Here is a 13,664-nt window from a genome sequence, read left to right on the forward strand (position 1 = left end):
AATGAAATACAATTTCAAGAAAAAATTATGCTAATAAAGAAAGCACTAACCAATTTACATAACAGTCACATAATAAAATAGAGTTAATACATTCAAGTTTAGAAAAGAGGCAGCCGGGTGGCCAGCACTATGGCATAAGGAGTAAAGCTGCCACCTGCAGTGCCGGCATCCCACACGGGCACCGGTTCAAGTCCCTGTTGCTCCACTGCCGATCCAGCTCCCTATTAATGAGCCCAGGAAAGCAGTGGAAAATGGCCTAAGTTTTGGGCCTCTGCACTCACATGGGAGACCTGGAAGAAGCTCCAGGCTCCTGGCTTTAGATTGGCCCAGCTCCAGCAGTTGTGAGCCATTTGGGGAGGAAACCAGCAGATGGAAGAGATCTCTCTCTGCCTCTCTGTAACTCCACCTTTTAAATACATAAATAAATCTTTTAAAAAATTATAAGAAAAGAAAAAAAGCAGCTGGGGCCATCATTGTGGCATTAAGCTGCCACCTACAATGCTGGTATCCCATTCCATTTCTGATCCAGTTCCCTGTTAATGCGCCTGGGAAAGCAGCAGAGGATGGCCCAAGTCCTTTGGCCCCTGCACCTATGTGGGAGACCCGATGAAGATGTTAGGCTAGGCTTCTGTAGCCATTTAGGGAGTGAACCAATAGATGGATGATCTATCTCTCCTCGTCTCTCTCTAACTCTACCTTTCAAACAAATGAAACAAATATTAAAAAAAGAAAGAAAAAAAAAGGGCAGCCAAATAAAGAATGGATTGATATTTCTTTAATGCACCAGGCCTGGACACATAACCCTCAAGAACCTAAATGTTACTGCATGCTTACAAGGCAATTTTACAATTATGAATACGCCTCTCTATGTTATTTTGACAACTGAATAGTAAACATAAATTTTTCTAACACTTTATGTCAATTCCTCACTGAACAAACTTCAGAGTTTCACAAGAAAAAACCTGATTAATTCTGACTGTTCTGACAAAATTTAGTTTCAGAATTTATAAGGTCAATGGCCTAAACCTAATTAACGACCATCCCAACTTCTGCTAGCTAATCAGTTAACTCAAAAAACATAAACCAGATTCAGCATTCTTCAATTTTTCTCTCTCCTCTCACAAATTGTTTTTGCCTTTTCCTTTGACACAAAGTACTGCTCATCTCTCTTAAGTCAGTTATTTGCATGCAGACAGCTGAATGCTGCCAAATTTCTTTTGACAACTAGCACTGTTAAATAACTTACTTCAATTTTCATTTACCTTTTGAGGAACTATACATTCTGTAGCTGGAAAATTCAGTTTGAGTCACCTGTAATAGGAAAAAGAACTCAGTCAAGGTCAGCTCCGAGGAATATGAAAACAAATGGGCAAAACCAAGTCCACAAGTTTTAACAAAAATGACAAGTACATAAATGTAGCTTTTAGCATGCCAAAGTTGTCATAAGGTACACTAAAGGACCGCTGTGGCCAGGGAACCCTGGAAACTGAGAGCACCTGGATTAGGGGTGGGAGCAGGCAGGATAAAATCTGAGCATGGACTATGTGCTAGACATAGTTGTGAGTACTCTAAATGTATTCTCATTTAATCCTCTCAATCCTCTATGAAGCTTATACTTCATGTGTAAAGATAATCAAATATGTTTTCCTGCGCCATTTTTCTAGTTATGACATTGCTTCCTATTATGGGAAATCTGAGAAAAAAATTAAATAAATTTACATATCTGTATGATACGGTAACAATTTCCTATATTTATATAAAATAAATAAGATTTTTGAGGGGCTGTTAGGTACTTTTATGTACAGGCACCGTGGTTAGGTACTTTTCTGTACACCAGCTTATTAAATCCTTATATTCTCTGAAGTAGGTATTTTTTGTCCCTCTCTTTCTAAACACACACATGTGCTTCAAAAAGTACATGGAAAAACAGAATTAAAAGATAATGTGAATTTTCCATGAAAAAATTTTTGAAGCCCCAAATATATAGCTATATATAGCAATTATATAATATATAATCTTCCCTTACAGATGGGTAAATTGAGATTCATTACTAAACTGTTTCCAAAATTTATACAATTAGATACTATATAAAGATTAAAACAAAGGTTTGACTAATGGCTAAGTTACTGATCAGTCTATTATAGCACATACCTCTCCTGCTATTAAATAAAATTCTGTTATCCTAAATGCTTGTTTAGACTTCTGGAAACTATTCATAATATGCTTGTTTATTTATTTATTTATTTATTTTATATCTTCAATACAGGTTGAGTGTTTTTTAAAGATTTATTTTATTTATTTGAAAGAGCTACAGAGACAGGCAGAGAGAAAGAGAGAGGTCTTCCATCTGCTGGTTCACTCCCCAGATGGTCTGAACGGCCAGAGCTGCGCCGATCCAAAACCAGGAGCTTCTTCCAGGTCTCCCACATGGGTACAGGGGCCCAAGGACTTGGGCCATCTTCTACTGCTTGCCCAGGACATAGCAAAGAGCTGGACAGGAAGAGGGGCAATCAGGACAGAATCCGGTGCCCCGACCGGGACTAGAACCCGGGGTGCCAGCGCTGCAGGTGGAGGATTAGCCTATTGAGCCGCGGCGCCGGCCAATCTTCATTTTATTAAAACACACACATACACACACAGATAAATCTCCCAATCACTGGTTCACTCCCCAGATGTCTACATCAGTCAAGGATGGGCCAGGCTGCAGCCAGGAGCCAGGAACTCAATCAGGGTCTTCCATGTGGGTGGCAGAGACCAAAGTACATGAGCCATTACTTGCTGCCTCCCAGGGCGTGCATCAGTAGCAAGCTGGATTTGGAAGCTGAGTCGGGACTCCAACTCAGGCACTCCAGGATCTGATGCAGGCATCCCAAGTGGCTTCTAAACTGCTGGGCCAAACACCCAGCCATAAACACTAGTTCTATCAAGCATACTTCAAAGAGCATAGCCAGATTCAGCATAAGGTACATTTAAAAAATTTTATTATATATTGCTTTGTTCTACAAAGAATTTGAAGGGAGGGCAATGTGCAAATGCAATAAAATAAATGACAATCTATAAACAGTAATAGGAAGTCTGGTTAGGGAAGATACAAAGAAAAGTGGAAAATAAAATGCTGCAAAATATTTTTGGCTCTGAGCTGGCAGTCCAAGTGAAAAAGTAATAAAGGATCATTACATAATACTCATTTGCCAAGTTCATTAGTTCTTTTATTGGTAGGTGAAAAAATATTTTCAAAGAAAATTTAAAAACATAGGAACTGGAGTTGCAATGTAGTGTCTGCAACACAGGAATCCCATACGGGCACCAGTTTGTGTCCTGGTTGCTCCACTTCCAATCCAGCTCCCTGCTAATGGCCTGGGAAAGGTAGCAGAAGATGGCCCAAGTGTTTGGACCCCTGCACCTACGTGGGAGACCTGGATGAAGCTTCAGGTTCCTGGCTTCAGCCTGGTCCAGCCCAGGCCTAAGCAGCCATATGGGGAGTGAACCAGCAAGATCACTCTCTCCGTCTCTCCCTCTCTTTAACTGACTTTCAAAACAATAAATAAATCTTAAAAGAAATATTCTAGTGGCCAGCACTGTGGCGTAGCGGGTAAGGCCGCGGCCTGCAGTGCCAGCATCCCGTATGGGCACCGGTTCTAGTCCCGGCTGTTCCACTTCCGATCCAGCTCTCTGCCATGGCCTGGGAAAACAAGAGAAGATGCCCAAGTCCTTGGACCCCTGCACCCATGTGGGAGACCCAGAAGAAGCTCCTGGCTCCTGGTTTCAGATAGGCACAGCTCTGGCCGTTGCGACCAGTTGCTGAGTGAACCAAGTGGACAGAAGACCTCTTTCTGCCTCTCTCTCTGTGTAATTCTGCCTTTCAAATAAATAAATAAATCTTTAAAAACAAAACAACAACAAAAAGAAATATTCTAGACAACTGAGTACTGTCCAGCAATTTCCTCATGTATTTTACCTAAAAACTGCCTGGACAGAGGAACTTAACTTAGTCTCTTGAAGTTGAACACATTTAAATAAGCATTTCCTTTACTATGTTTCAAGTTATCTTACTATATAGTACAAAATCATCAAATTGAGAAATTCCTACAAAGATTTTATAAGAAAACTTACCCTCCTTTCATCCTATCCAACAATTCCTAAAAAAAACCCTACCTAATAGTCACACAGTAAAATGCAAATATTTAGTGACCTTTTTGACCCATCAACGCAGGCACTCCCTTGGGGGCTCAACACAGCTGCACCAAGTCACAGATCACAGCAATACACTCTCCGCTGAGAGGATTCTTTATAATTTTTTAACAAGGCAAATCCTTTCGTAAAGAAAGCAGTATAGGTTAGCGGTTGGGTACCAATATGAATACTAGATAAACTTGAGTTCTAGTTTTTTTTAGATTTATTTATTTGACAGACAGATTTACAGAGAGAGGTAGAGACAGAGCGAGAGGTCTTCCATCCGCTAGTTCACTCCCTAAATGACCACCATGGCCAGAGCTTCGCCGATCCGAAACCAGGAGCCAGGAGCTTCTTCCAGGTCTCCCACGGGGGTGCAGGGGCCCAAGGACTTGGGCCATCTTCTACTGCTACCCCAGGCCATAGCAGAGAGCTGGATGGGAAGAGGGGCAGCCAAGTCTCGAACCGGCACCCAAATGGGATGCCGGCACTGCCGACCGGGGGCTTTAACCCGCTGCGCCACAGCGCCGGCCCCTGGAGTTCTAATCTTAACTCCACATTTTATAACTGAGACTGTCCAAAGCCATAAAGGTTAAGAAGGACGATGTGCCCGACAAACGGACAGTGCTCATTAAACGTGCTCTGTTACCGGTATTCAGACTTTAAAACTTCACCCGAACCACGCAGATCTGCCATTCATCGTCTATCAAGAAACGAGCTCCGTAAGTGATCAATTCTGCGCATTTAACGTGATGTGTCATTACTCGAAGGTACGGGGTCCCGGGTGAGTGTGGGGGGGGATCTATGCTCCCACATCCTTTCACCTCACAAAGCTCTACCCAAAGAGCCCGGTTCCTCAGTACTTTACGACCAGGCATGGCCCCAAGGCGACAGTTGGTTCGCAAGGCTCGCCCGGCGCTTCCCGCTGCCGCCGAGGTCCCGGGCCGTGGTCGCCCCCTCCGGACCCCTCTCCTGGGGCACGTCCCTGCTTTCCCCGCCCATCTACACAGTCCGCTGGCGGGAAGCCGGGTGAGCTGGGGCCCGGGGTCGCTGCACACAGGCCTCTCGCGGCGGGGCAGCCGGGCCAACGGTCCTCCCCGCGCGAGCCTCGCACCCCAGCCAGCATCTACGGACTGGGGCCTGCCCCTCCCGCTGCCGGGGCCCGCGGGCAGCCGGCCGACGGCAAACAGCTTGGCGCAGCGACGCGGCCCCGAGGGCCCGGGGGAAGCTCCGGGCCGCGCAGCTCCGCCGTGCGCACCTGCACTCACCTCACAGCCCGGAGCCGAGCGGCCAAGGCAGGCAGGGTACCCAGCGCCCCACAACGCGCCGCCGAGTCTCCGCCCGGCACGGCTGCGGCAGCCTAGCGACTGCGGACGCTGTCCCGCTGCGTCGTCGCCCGGGAAGACGCCTTCCGCCTCTGAGGAAACGCCAGGCTCTTCCCTTACACGGTGCACGCGCAGGGAGCAGCCAGGGAGCAGCCGAGGCCGTCTGGGGGGATGGGAGGCCTACACGCTCCACACCGAATCTCCCGCCCTGATCAGGGGGCGGGGCCTGGGACACCCAATAGAAAACGGCTGCTGCCAAGACCGACAGTTCTCCCGACCAGTCGGCGCCTGGCAGTCGGCCCTGCTCCCCAGGAAACCAGAGGAAAACGAATCCTGAAGCACAGAGTTCGGGTCTTTTTTTTTTTTTTTTTCCTCTTTCCGTTTCCGGGGAAGGGAGAAGGAAGTGTCGATTGGGGCTGAGGAAGTGTGTGGAGGCTCGGTCGGCTGAGTGATTGCTGTGTTGAGGCAATCTTAAGGCTCGTTGGTTTTTCTTAGCCGCCCTCTTTTGAGAAAAAAGCTAATGAGAATGAATTTTTTTTTTTTTATTTCCTCATTGGCCTTGAAAGGTAAGAGTTCATCTGCAGATTTGGAGTAGGAGGGGGAGACAGTTCTTTCTATAAACAGGAAGTAGTAGGGCTGCAGCCCATCTATGGAGATGGAATCAGACTGCTAATGGGAGCAAGAGGCAAGGGAAGTGGAGTGAACGGAGAGAGAAAATGAGGAAAACAAGACTACAGAGGTCCCCCTGTGTACGACATTAGATACCAGGTGGAACGGGATGAACGCTTTCTCCGCCCTCTCAATAAATATGCAGGGTAGACAGTATTGAGAAAAAAGCGAATACATAGCAAGTGCAGTAATTACTGGCCAGAAGGAATCTGGAACAATTTCCTTGGAGGACGCCACGTTTAAACCAAAACTGGACGGTTGAATAGTTTTGAGCATTTCCCACCTAAGGGCGGATCCACCACTTTGACCCAGTTTCCTGTAATGCCCACCGTGGGTGGCAGCAGGTGATGTCTCATGTCCCTGCCACCCACGTGGGAGACCCTGGTGGAGTTTCTGACTCCTGGTTTCTGCTTATCCCAGCCCTGGCTTTTGCAAAGTGACCTGGCGATTGGAAGCTCTCTGCTTTTTAAATTGTAGCACACATACACACACACATTTGCTTTTTCCACCTAGAAGATCCACATCAGGTGGATAAAGGGCCCGAAGAATGGATCTGTTATTCTGAAGGGCTGGCTCCTCCTGGGCGCTGGTCATGTTTGCACTGAAGGATCACTGGATAAAGGAGGTATGCCTGGTAAGGCAGAGATGGTGTCAGACCATTTGGAAGTGTTCAGGGAGTACAACTGAGATAGAAACAGGATGGTACATCTCTTACCTCTGTTTCATCTTGGTTAGCTGGAGTAAGGAAAATGAAAGAGAAGGGTACTTTTCTTTGCATTGGAGTAGACACAGACAATAGAAAACAGCCTAATGTCAATGGAGGCTTGGGGAGTACTTAAAAAGTTTGAAGATCTAGGTTTATTGAAAAGATATGTTCAACTAGTGTGTCTTTACTTTTTTGATGTACACAAACTCCCCTTCATCCCTCGCTGAATGTTCAAAAAAGTTGTCTACAGACACAGAGGCCTTGGTGTGATTGATAAGTTTAGATTTTGTTTTTGTGGTGTATGTGGGGAAAACAGTTTTAGACTGATACTTGGATAAGTTAAAACCAAAGAGCCAGGGCTGGCATTGTGGTGTAGTGGGTAAAGGGCCGCCTGCAGTGCTGGCATCCTATTTGACCAGCAGTTCGAGTCCCAGCTGTTCCACTTCTAATACAGCTTCCTGCTGATGTGCCTGGGAAAGCAGCAGAAGATGGCCCAAGTGCTTGGGCCTTTGCACCCATATGAGACCTGGAAGAAGCTCCTGGCTCCTGACTTCATCCTGGCCCAGCACTGTGTGTTGTGGCCGTTTGAAGAGTGAACTAGCAGGTGGAAGATTCTTTCTCTCTGTAACTGTCTTTCAAATAAATCTTAACAAATATAAACAAGTAAAAAGCCAAAGAGCTGTGCCACTCAGAATGGATTTACAGGATTTAGGGGTGGCATGAAATTGAATCTGGAAGGGAACATAAAATGACAACTCCTCATGTACTCACAGAAGTTTGGAGTAGGGCAGTAGACTATCCCAAGGGGAGAAATAGAAAATCAAGTTAATATTGTATACATCTTAAGGGGTAGAGACATAGCAGCTAATTGGGTTATAGTTTATATTGTAGGGTCTGGCTTTAAAAGTTTCTGGCACAATGGTTAAGCTTTAGCTTGGGATGCCTGTATCCCGTATGAAGGTGACTGGGTTTGAGCCCCAACTTTGCTCTCCATTCCTGACTTCTGCTAATATGTACCCTGGGAGCGGGTAATGACCGAAGTAGTTGAGTCCGCCACCCAGCTAGAAGACCCAGATGGAGTTTCTGACTTCTGGTCTTGCTTTGGCCCAGCTTCAGCTATAATGGGATTTGGAGAGCATCAGTGAATGAGACCTCTCTCTGCCTTTCAAATGATTCTTTTAAAAAATATTTAATCTGATTAATCATGAATTGAACACTGTCTTGAAACACCAATACATAAGTAATTTTTAAAGTGGTTGTTTTATTTATTTTTAAAAGATCTATTTATTTATTTGAAAGGCAGAGTTAAAGAGAGGCAGAGAGAGAGGTCTTCCATCCACTAGTTCACTCCCTAGATGGCCGCAATGACTAGAGCTGGGCCTATCCAAAGCCAGGAGCGAGGAGCTTCTTCCGGGTCTTCCATGCTGCTGCAGGGGGCCAAGGACTAGGGCCATCTCCGACTGCTTTCCCAGGCCATAGAAAGTGGGACCAGAAGTACAGCAGCTGGGGCTCAAACCAGGGCCCATATGGGCAGCTTGACCCACTACACCACAGCACTACCTCCATTAAGTAATTTTTTAAGCATATAAACAATAGAATAGGAAAGCAAATGAGAAGAGTGAAAAGTCTGGGAGATATGTGGAGATGAGGCAAAGAAAAATGAGCTGAAGTCCAGGCCTGCAGAGGGGAAAGCCAATGAGAAGCCAATTCCTGTTGCAGAACTCCAGGTGATCTGAGGAATCTCTTAAGAGCAACACAGGTTTGAGAACTAAAAGATTGGCCTTAAGTCTGAAACAGTTAGCTCCTAGATTTCTTGCTTAGTGGAAGCTCAGGTGTTTACTAGGTGAGGTGGAAAGGATCTAGACTCTTATCAAGCACAACTGAGAGTAGGAAAATGACACTGATTGGGGAAGAGTAGGTAGGGCTCTGGCAACTGGTCATATATCCCTTGAACATTAAACTTACAGATTTCCTCTTCAGGCAAGCAACTCCAAAAAGCCAGTTAGGAGGGCATGATTGAAAAAAACCACTTTTTTTTTTTTTTTTAAAGATCTGTTTATTTATTTGGAAGAGTTACAGAGAGAAAAAAAGGGATAGGTTCTCCAAACACATGTTAACACCCCAGATGGCTGCAACATACAGGGCTGAACCAGGTCAAAGTCAGGAGCCAGAAGCTCCATCTGAGTCTCCAACATAGGTGGCTGGGATGCAAACATGTGGGCCATCTGCTTTCCAAGACCATTAGCAGGGGGCTGGGTCAGAAATGGAATAGGGTGGGACACAGACTGGTGCCGTGCCTATAAGGGATGCTGGTGCTGCAGGGTGCAGCTTTACCTGCTATGCCACAATGCAGCCCTGAAAAAGCCAGTTTACCAGTTCACTTTCATTGACACTTACCAACTGGTAAATCCTGCCATTGCTGGTGAGCTTCCAATCAATTTTAGCCATCACCAAGCTTTTCAATAAAACCTCAGCTCTAAAAGAGACAAAACCTGGGCAGGCATTTGGCTTAGTAGAGTTAGACTGCTCGTGTCCCATATCATACCGGCTCCTGACTGCAGCTTCCTACAAATGCAGACCCTAGGTGGCAGCAGGTGGATTTTAACATTTATTTATTTGAAAGGCAGAGTTGCAGAGAGAGATAGGGAGAAATATTCAGCCTGCTGGCTCACTCCCCAGATGGTCGCAATGGCCAGGGCTGGACCAGGCCAAAGCCAGGAGCCAGAAACTTCATCCAGGCCTCCCACCTGGGTGGCAGGGCCCCAAATATGGCAGGAGCCATCCTCCACTGCTTTTCTCAAGCCATTAGCAGGCAAATGGATTGGAAGTGGAGCATCCCGACTCCAACTGGTGTCCATATGGGATGCTAGCTTTGCAGGCAGCAGCTTAACCCACACCACAACACCGACCCCAGGAAAAGTAATTCTTTTTTTTTTTTGACAGGCAGAGTGGATAGTGAGAGAGAGACAGAGAGAAAGGTCTTCCTTTTTGCCGTTGGTTCAACCTCCAATGGCTGCTGTGGCCGGCGCATCTCGCTGATGCGAAGCCCGGAGCCAGGTGCTTCTCCTGGTCTCCCATGCAGGTACAGGGCCCAAGCACTTGGGCCATCCTCCACTGCCTTCCCGGGCCATAGCAGAGAGCTGGCCTGGAAGAGGGGCAACCGGGACAGGATCCGGCGCCCCGACCGGGACTAGAACCCGGTGTGCCGGCGCCACAAGGTGGAGGATTAGCCCGTTAAGCCACGGTGCTGGCCAGGAAAAGTAATTCTTAAAAGTTTTAGTTCTTAGACCACAAGATCAAGATTATCAACTACATATTTTTCTTCACCAGTGATCTCAGCACAATGAAGAAAATCAGAATCTTTCTGTATTTTTTAAAAAGGTTTATTTACTTGAAAGGCAAAGTTATAAGAGAAGGAGAGAGGGAGGGACGGAGAGAGATCTTTTTTTAAAGATTTATTTTATTTATTTGAAAAAGTTACAGAGAGAGGTTGAGCCAGAGAGAGAAGTCTTCCATCCGTGGGTTCACTCCCCAAATGACCACAATGGCCAGAGCTGAGCTGATCTGTAGCCAGGAGTCTCTTCCGGGTCTCCCACATGGGTGCAAGGGCCCAAGGACTTGGGCCATCTTCTTCTGCTACCCCAGGCCATAGCAGAGAGCTGGATCGGAAGTGGAGCAGCCAGGACTTGAACTGGCGCCCATATAGGATGCTGGCACTGCTTTAAGGCACTGCTTTAACCCACTGCGCTACAGCGCCGGCCTCAAGATAGCTTCTATCTGTTGATTCACTCCCCAAATGGCTACAACAGCCTGGGTTGGGCCAGACTGAACCCAGGAACTTTGAACTCCATCTGAGTCTCCCACATGGGAGGTAGGAGCCCAAGCATTTGGGCCATCTTCTATTGCCTTCCCAGGCATATTAGCAGAGAGCTGGATGAGAAGTGGAGCAGTCGGGACAAGAACTAGCACCCATATGGGATGCTGGCATTGCAGTTGATAGCTTAACCAGCTTAACCATAACACTGGTCCAGAAAATCAGAATCTCTATAAATTTCTTCCTCAGAGAGGGTACTGAGTTAAAAATAATGTGAAGTCACCTTTCCTGAAGTTTAACTTGTTCTTATACTCAAGGCTTTTGTTAACCCAAGCAGTATTTCACATGGTCAAATTTAAGAATATGATGTCTCTATATTCCAAATTGAAATATCTAAATAGTTATGTCAGGGACAGATCCAAACAACCAAGACCATAGTCTTATGGACAGGATATATTGTATTGGTTCCTATATTTGGAAACTCAGTTACCTTTTGCCAGTATCAAAAAGCTTCATATTGATATTATTGCTTGTCAGATAATCCATTTTCTCTCTAAGCCTTAACAGTTCCATGTATTAAGTAAAACTTTTTTTTTCTTTAAAAAAAAAAAGGTTTATTTATTTGAAAGATTTATAGTAAGAGAGGGAGAGACAGAGCAAAGAGAGGAGACAGCTTCCATCCACTGGCTCACTCCCCAAATGTTAGCAATGACCAGGGCTGGGCCAGGCCAAAGGCAGGAGAGAGGAGCTTCATCCAGATCTCCCATGTAGGTTCAGGGGCCCAAGCGCTCGGGCCATCTTCTACTGCTTTCCCAGGTGCATTAGCAGGGAGCTGAATCAGAAGTGGAGTAGTTGAGACTTAAACCAGTATCCATATGGGATGCTGCCAACTCAGACTGTGACTTAACCTGCTGCACCAAGCCAGCAACTCAGTAAAACTTTCGATCCTCTACCTGTACGGCCCTTACCCTTAAGGAACAGGAGTCTATTAAGGTAAGAAGAATCAGGAAATTTCAATACAGTAAGTTTTAGTCTGTCCTGAGAACTACAAGGACAACTCCTCTTAGCTTGCCCTCTGAGATGAGGAGGGAAGTTAGCAAGAAGGGCCAGTCCATCTTCAAAAGGCAATTAGGCTTTAGTTAAGCAAGGGAATGGGGGTGGTAGTACAATGCAGTTTGGTGGGAAAGAGCATTGTGTGCAGCTGGTTAAGCTGTGGCTTGGAAGGCCTGAATCCCCCACAGATGTGTTGAATTCCAGTCCTGGCTGCTACTCTTACAGCCTCCTGCTAACGGGCCTGGGAAAGCAGCAAAGGATACCTGAATTGATTGGGTCCCTACCACCCACGTGCAAGATCCAGATAGAATTTCTTGACCATTGACTTCGTGGCCTAGCCTCAGCTGTTGCTGGCATTTGGGGAGTGGGCCACCAGACGGAAGCTCGCTTTCTTTCTCTCTCTGTCACCCTGCCTTTCAAATAATGGAATAAATGAGTAAAATTTAAAGAAACAACTTGCCGTTACTTAAACCACAAATGCAAGTAAGAAGGATAGGAAAGAGGATAGAAGTCTGTATCAGGGAAACATATGCCAAGCTAAGGAACAGAAACTTTGTTCTGTATACTGGAACACTGAATAATTTTAGCCAGGATAAGTATTTTAATTTGAGAGGGGCCAGAAGTCTGTTAGAGCTAGAAGACAAGCAGCCTGGATGTGAAGATGACAAGTTTGTTGTAATAGTAAAGACTGGTGAGGAGAAACAGGGGAGGCAAGCAGGATCTGAGAACTGAATATCGAGGTGAAGAGCCGAGGTATAACTTCCAGGTTTCTGGTTTGGCTGCCTGGCTATCAGTTCACTGTGCTGCGAGAGAGCTAGAGGGAAGGGTAGGAAGAGATGAGTTTAGGGGCCAGTGCTGTGGCATATCCCATATGGACACTAGCTTGATTTCCGGCTGCTCCACCTCTGATCTAGTTTCCTGCTAATATGCCTGGGAAAGCAACAGAGGATGGCCCAACTGCTTGGGCCCCTGCACCCATGTGGGAGACCAGGAAGAAGCTCCTGGTTCTTGGCTTGGGTCTGGCCCAGCTCCGGTCATTGTGGCCATTTGGGAAGAGTGAACCAACGGATGGAAGATCTCTCTGACTCTCCTCTCTAACTCTGCCTTTTGAATAAAATAAATAAATCCTAAAAAGAAAAAAGCTGTTCCTTGGACTCAGAGCACAACACATCAACAATCATATCAGTGTTCAAACTTAACATTAGAGCCACAGAACTGCCTCCCTTCAAAGGTCCAAATGGACCTGGATGGTGATGACCAACTCAGTGATTCATCCCCAATGCCTATAACAATGCCTGTCCATTAAAAAAAGAGAGAGAGAGATGAGTTTAGCTTAGCATTTTGACTTTGAAGTACTTGAGAGGTATCTATTCAGTTATTCCGGAGCCAGTTGGATATAGAAGTCTGAAATCCATTCAAAACGTTGAAGTCCGACTAGACATTGATGGTCAGGAACATATGAACTAAAGTCAATGAAAGGAAAATGAGAATTGCTCAGAGTGTGAATAAAATAAGAAAGTGAGATAACTCATTGTCTAAGAAAGGCATGGGTTAAGGGTAGAGAGCTCAGGACTTTTCAATTTTTAAAAAATTTCCTTTAATTTGAAAGGTAAGGAGACAGATCTTCCATCTGATATGGGAAATGACCCCCTAAAATATATACAAAAATGTGGCCCATTATAGTTCTCCAGAAATGCCATCTGGGATGCCACATGTTACTGGAATTTGGAGTGCCATACAATATCACCATATACTTATTAATAAATTCCCCAATATTAATAAGCCCAAGAGGGTTCTTGCCTAGTATTTAGAGAATAATTCTAAATACCGGCATAAATAAATGAGGCAGCAAGGTACATTTTAGGCTTTTATTTAGTGAGAAAGATGCATAGGAGAGTGAGAGCTTTATCTAAGAGAGGTAAAT

The 13,664-nt window shown here is 45.6% G+C and overlaps 1 protein-coding gene across 4 annotated transcripts in view; it reads right to left on the minus strand.

Moving 5' to 3' along the window:
• The window catches only part of ORC2 (origin recognition complex subunit 2), a 49,106-nt gene extending 43,478 nt beyond the window's left edge, over window positions 1–5,628 (minus strand). For 2 of the 4 annotated variants that reach the window (XM_062189813.1, XM_062189822.1), the window contains exons 1-2: window positions 5,442–5,628; window positions 1,247–1,311 (exon numbers count right to left, since the gene is read on the minus strand). In XM_062189813.1, the coding sequence (XP_062045797.1) occupies window positions 1,247–1,258 (12 nt within the window). In that variant the 5' untranslated portion in view covers window positions 1,259–1,311; window positions 5,442–5,628. The remainder of the gene's footprint in view (window positions 1–1,246; window positions 1,312–5,441) is intronic. The other 2 variants (XM_062189802.1, XM_062189807.1) reach the window with 2 other exon arrangements.
• Window positions 5,629–13,664: the final 8,036 nt, after the last annotated feature.

The sequence above is a fragment of the Lepus europaeus genome, chromosome 1 (assembly GCF_033115175.1).
Source record: "Lepus europaeus isolate LE1 chromosome 1, mLepTim1.pri, whole genome shotgun sequence".
In the NCBI taxonomy this organism is placed as follows: domain Eukaryota; kingdom Metazoa; phylum Chordata; class Mammalia; order Lagomorpha; family Leporidae; genus Lepus; species Lepus europaeus.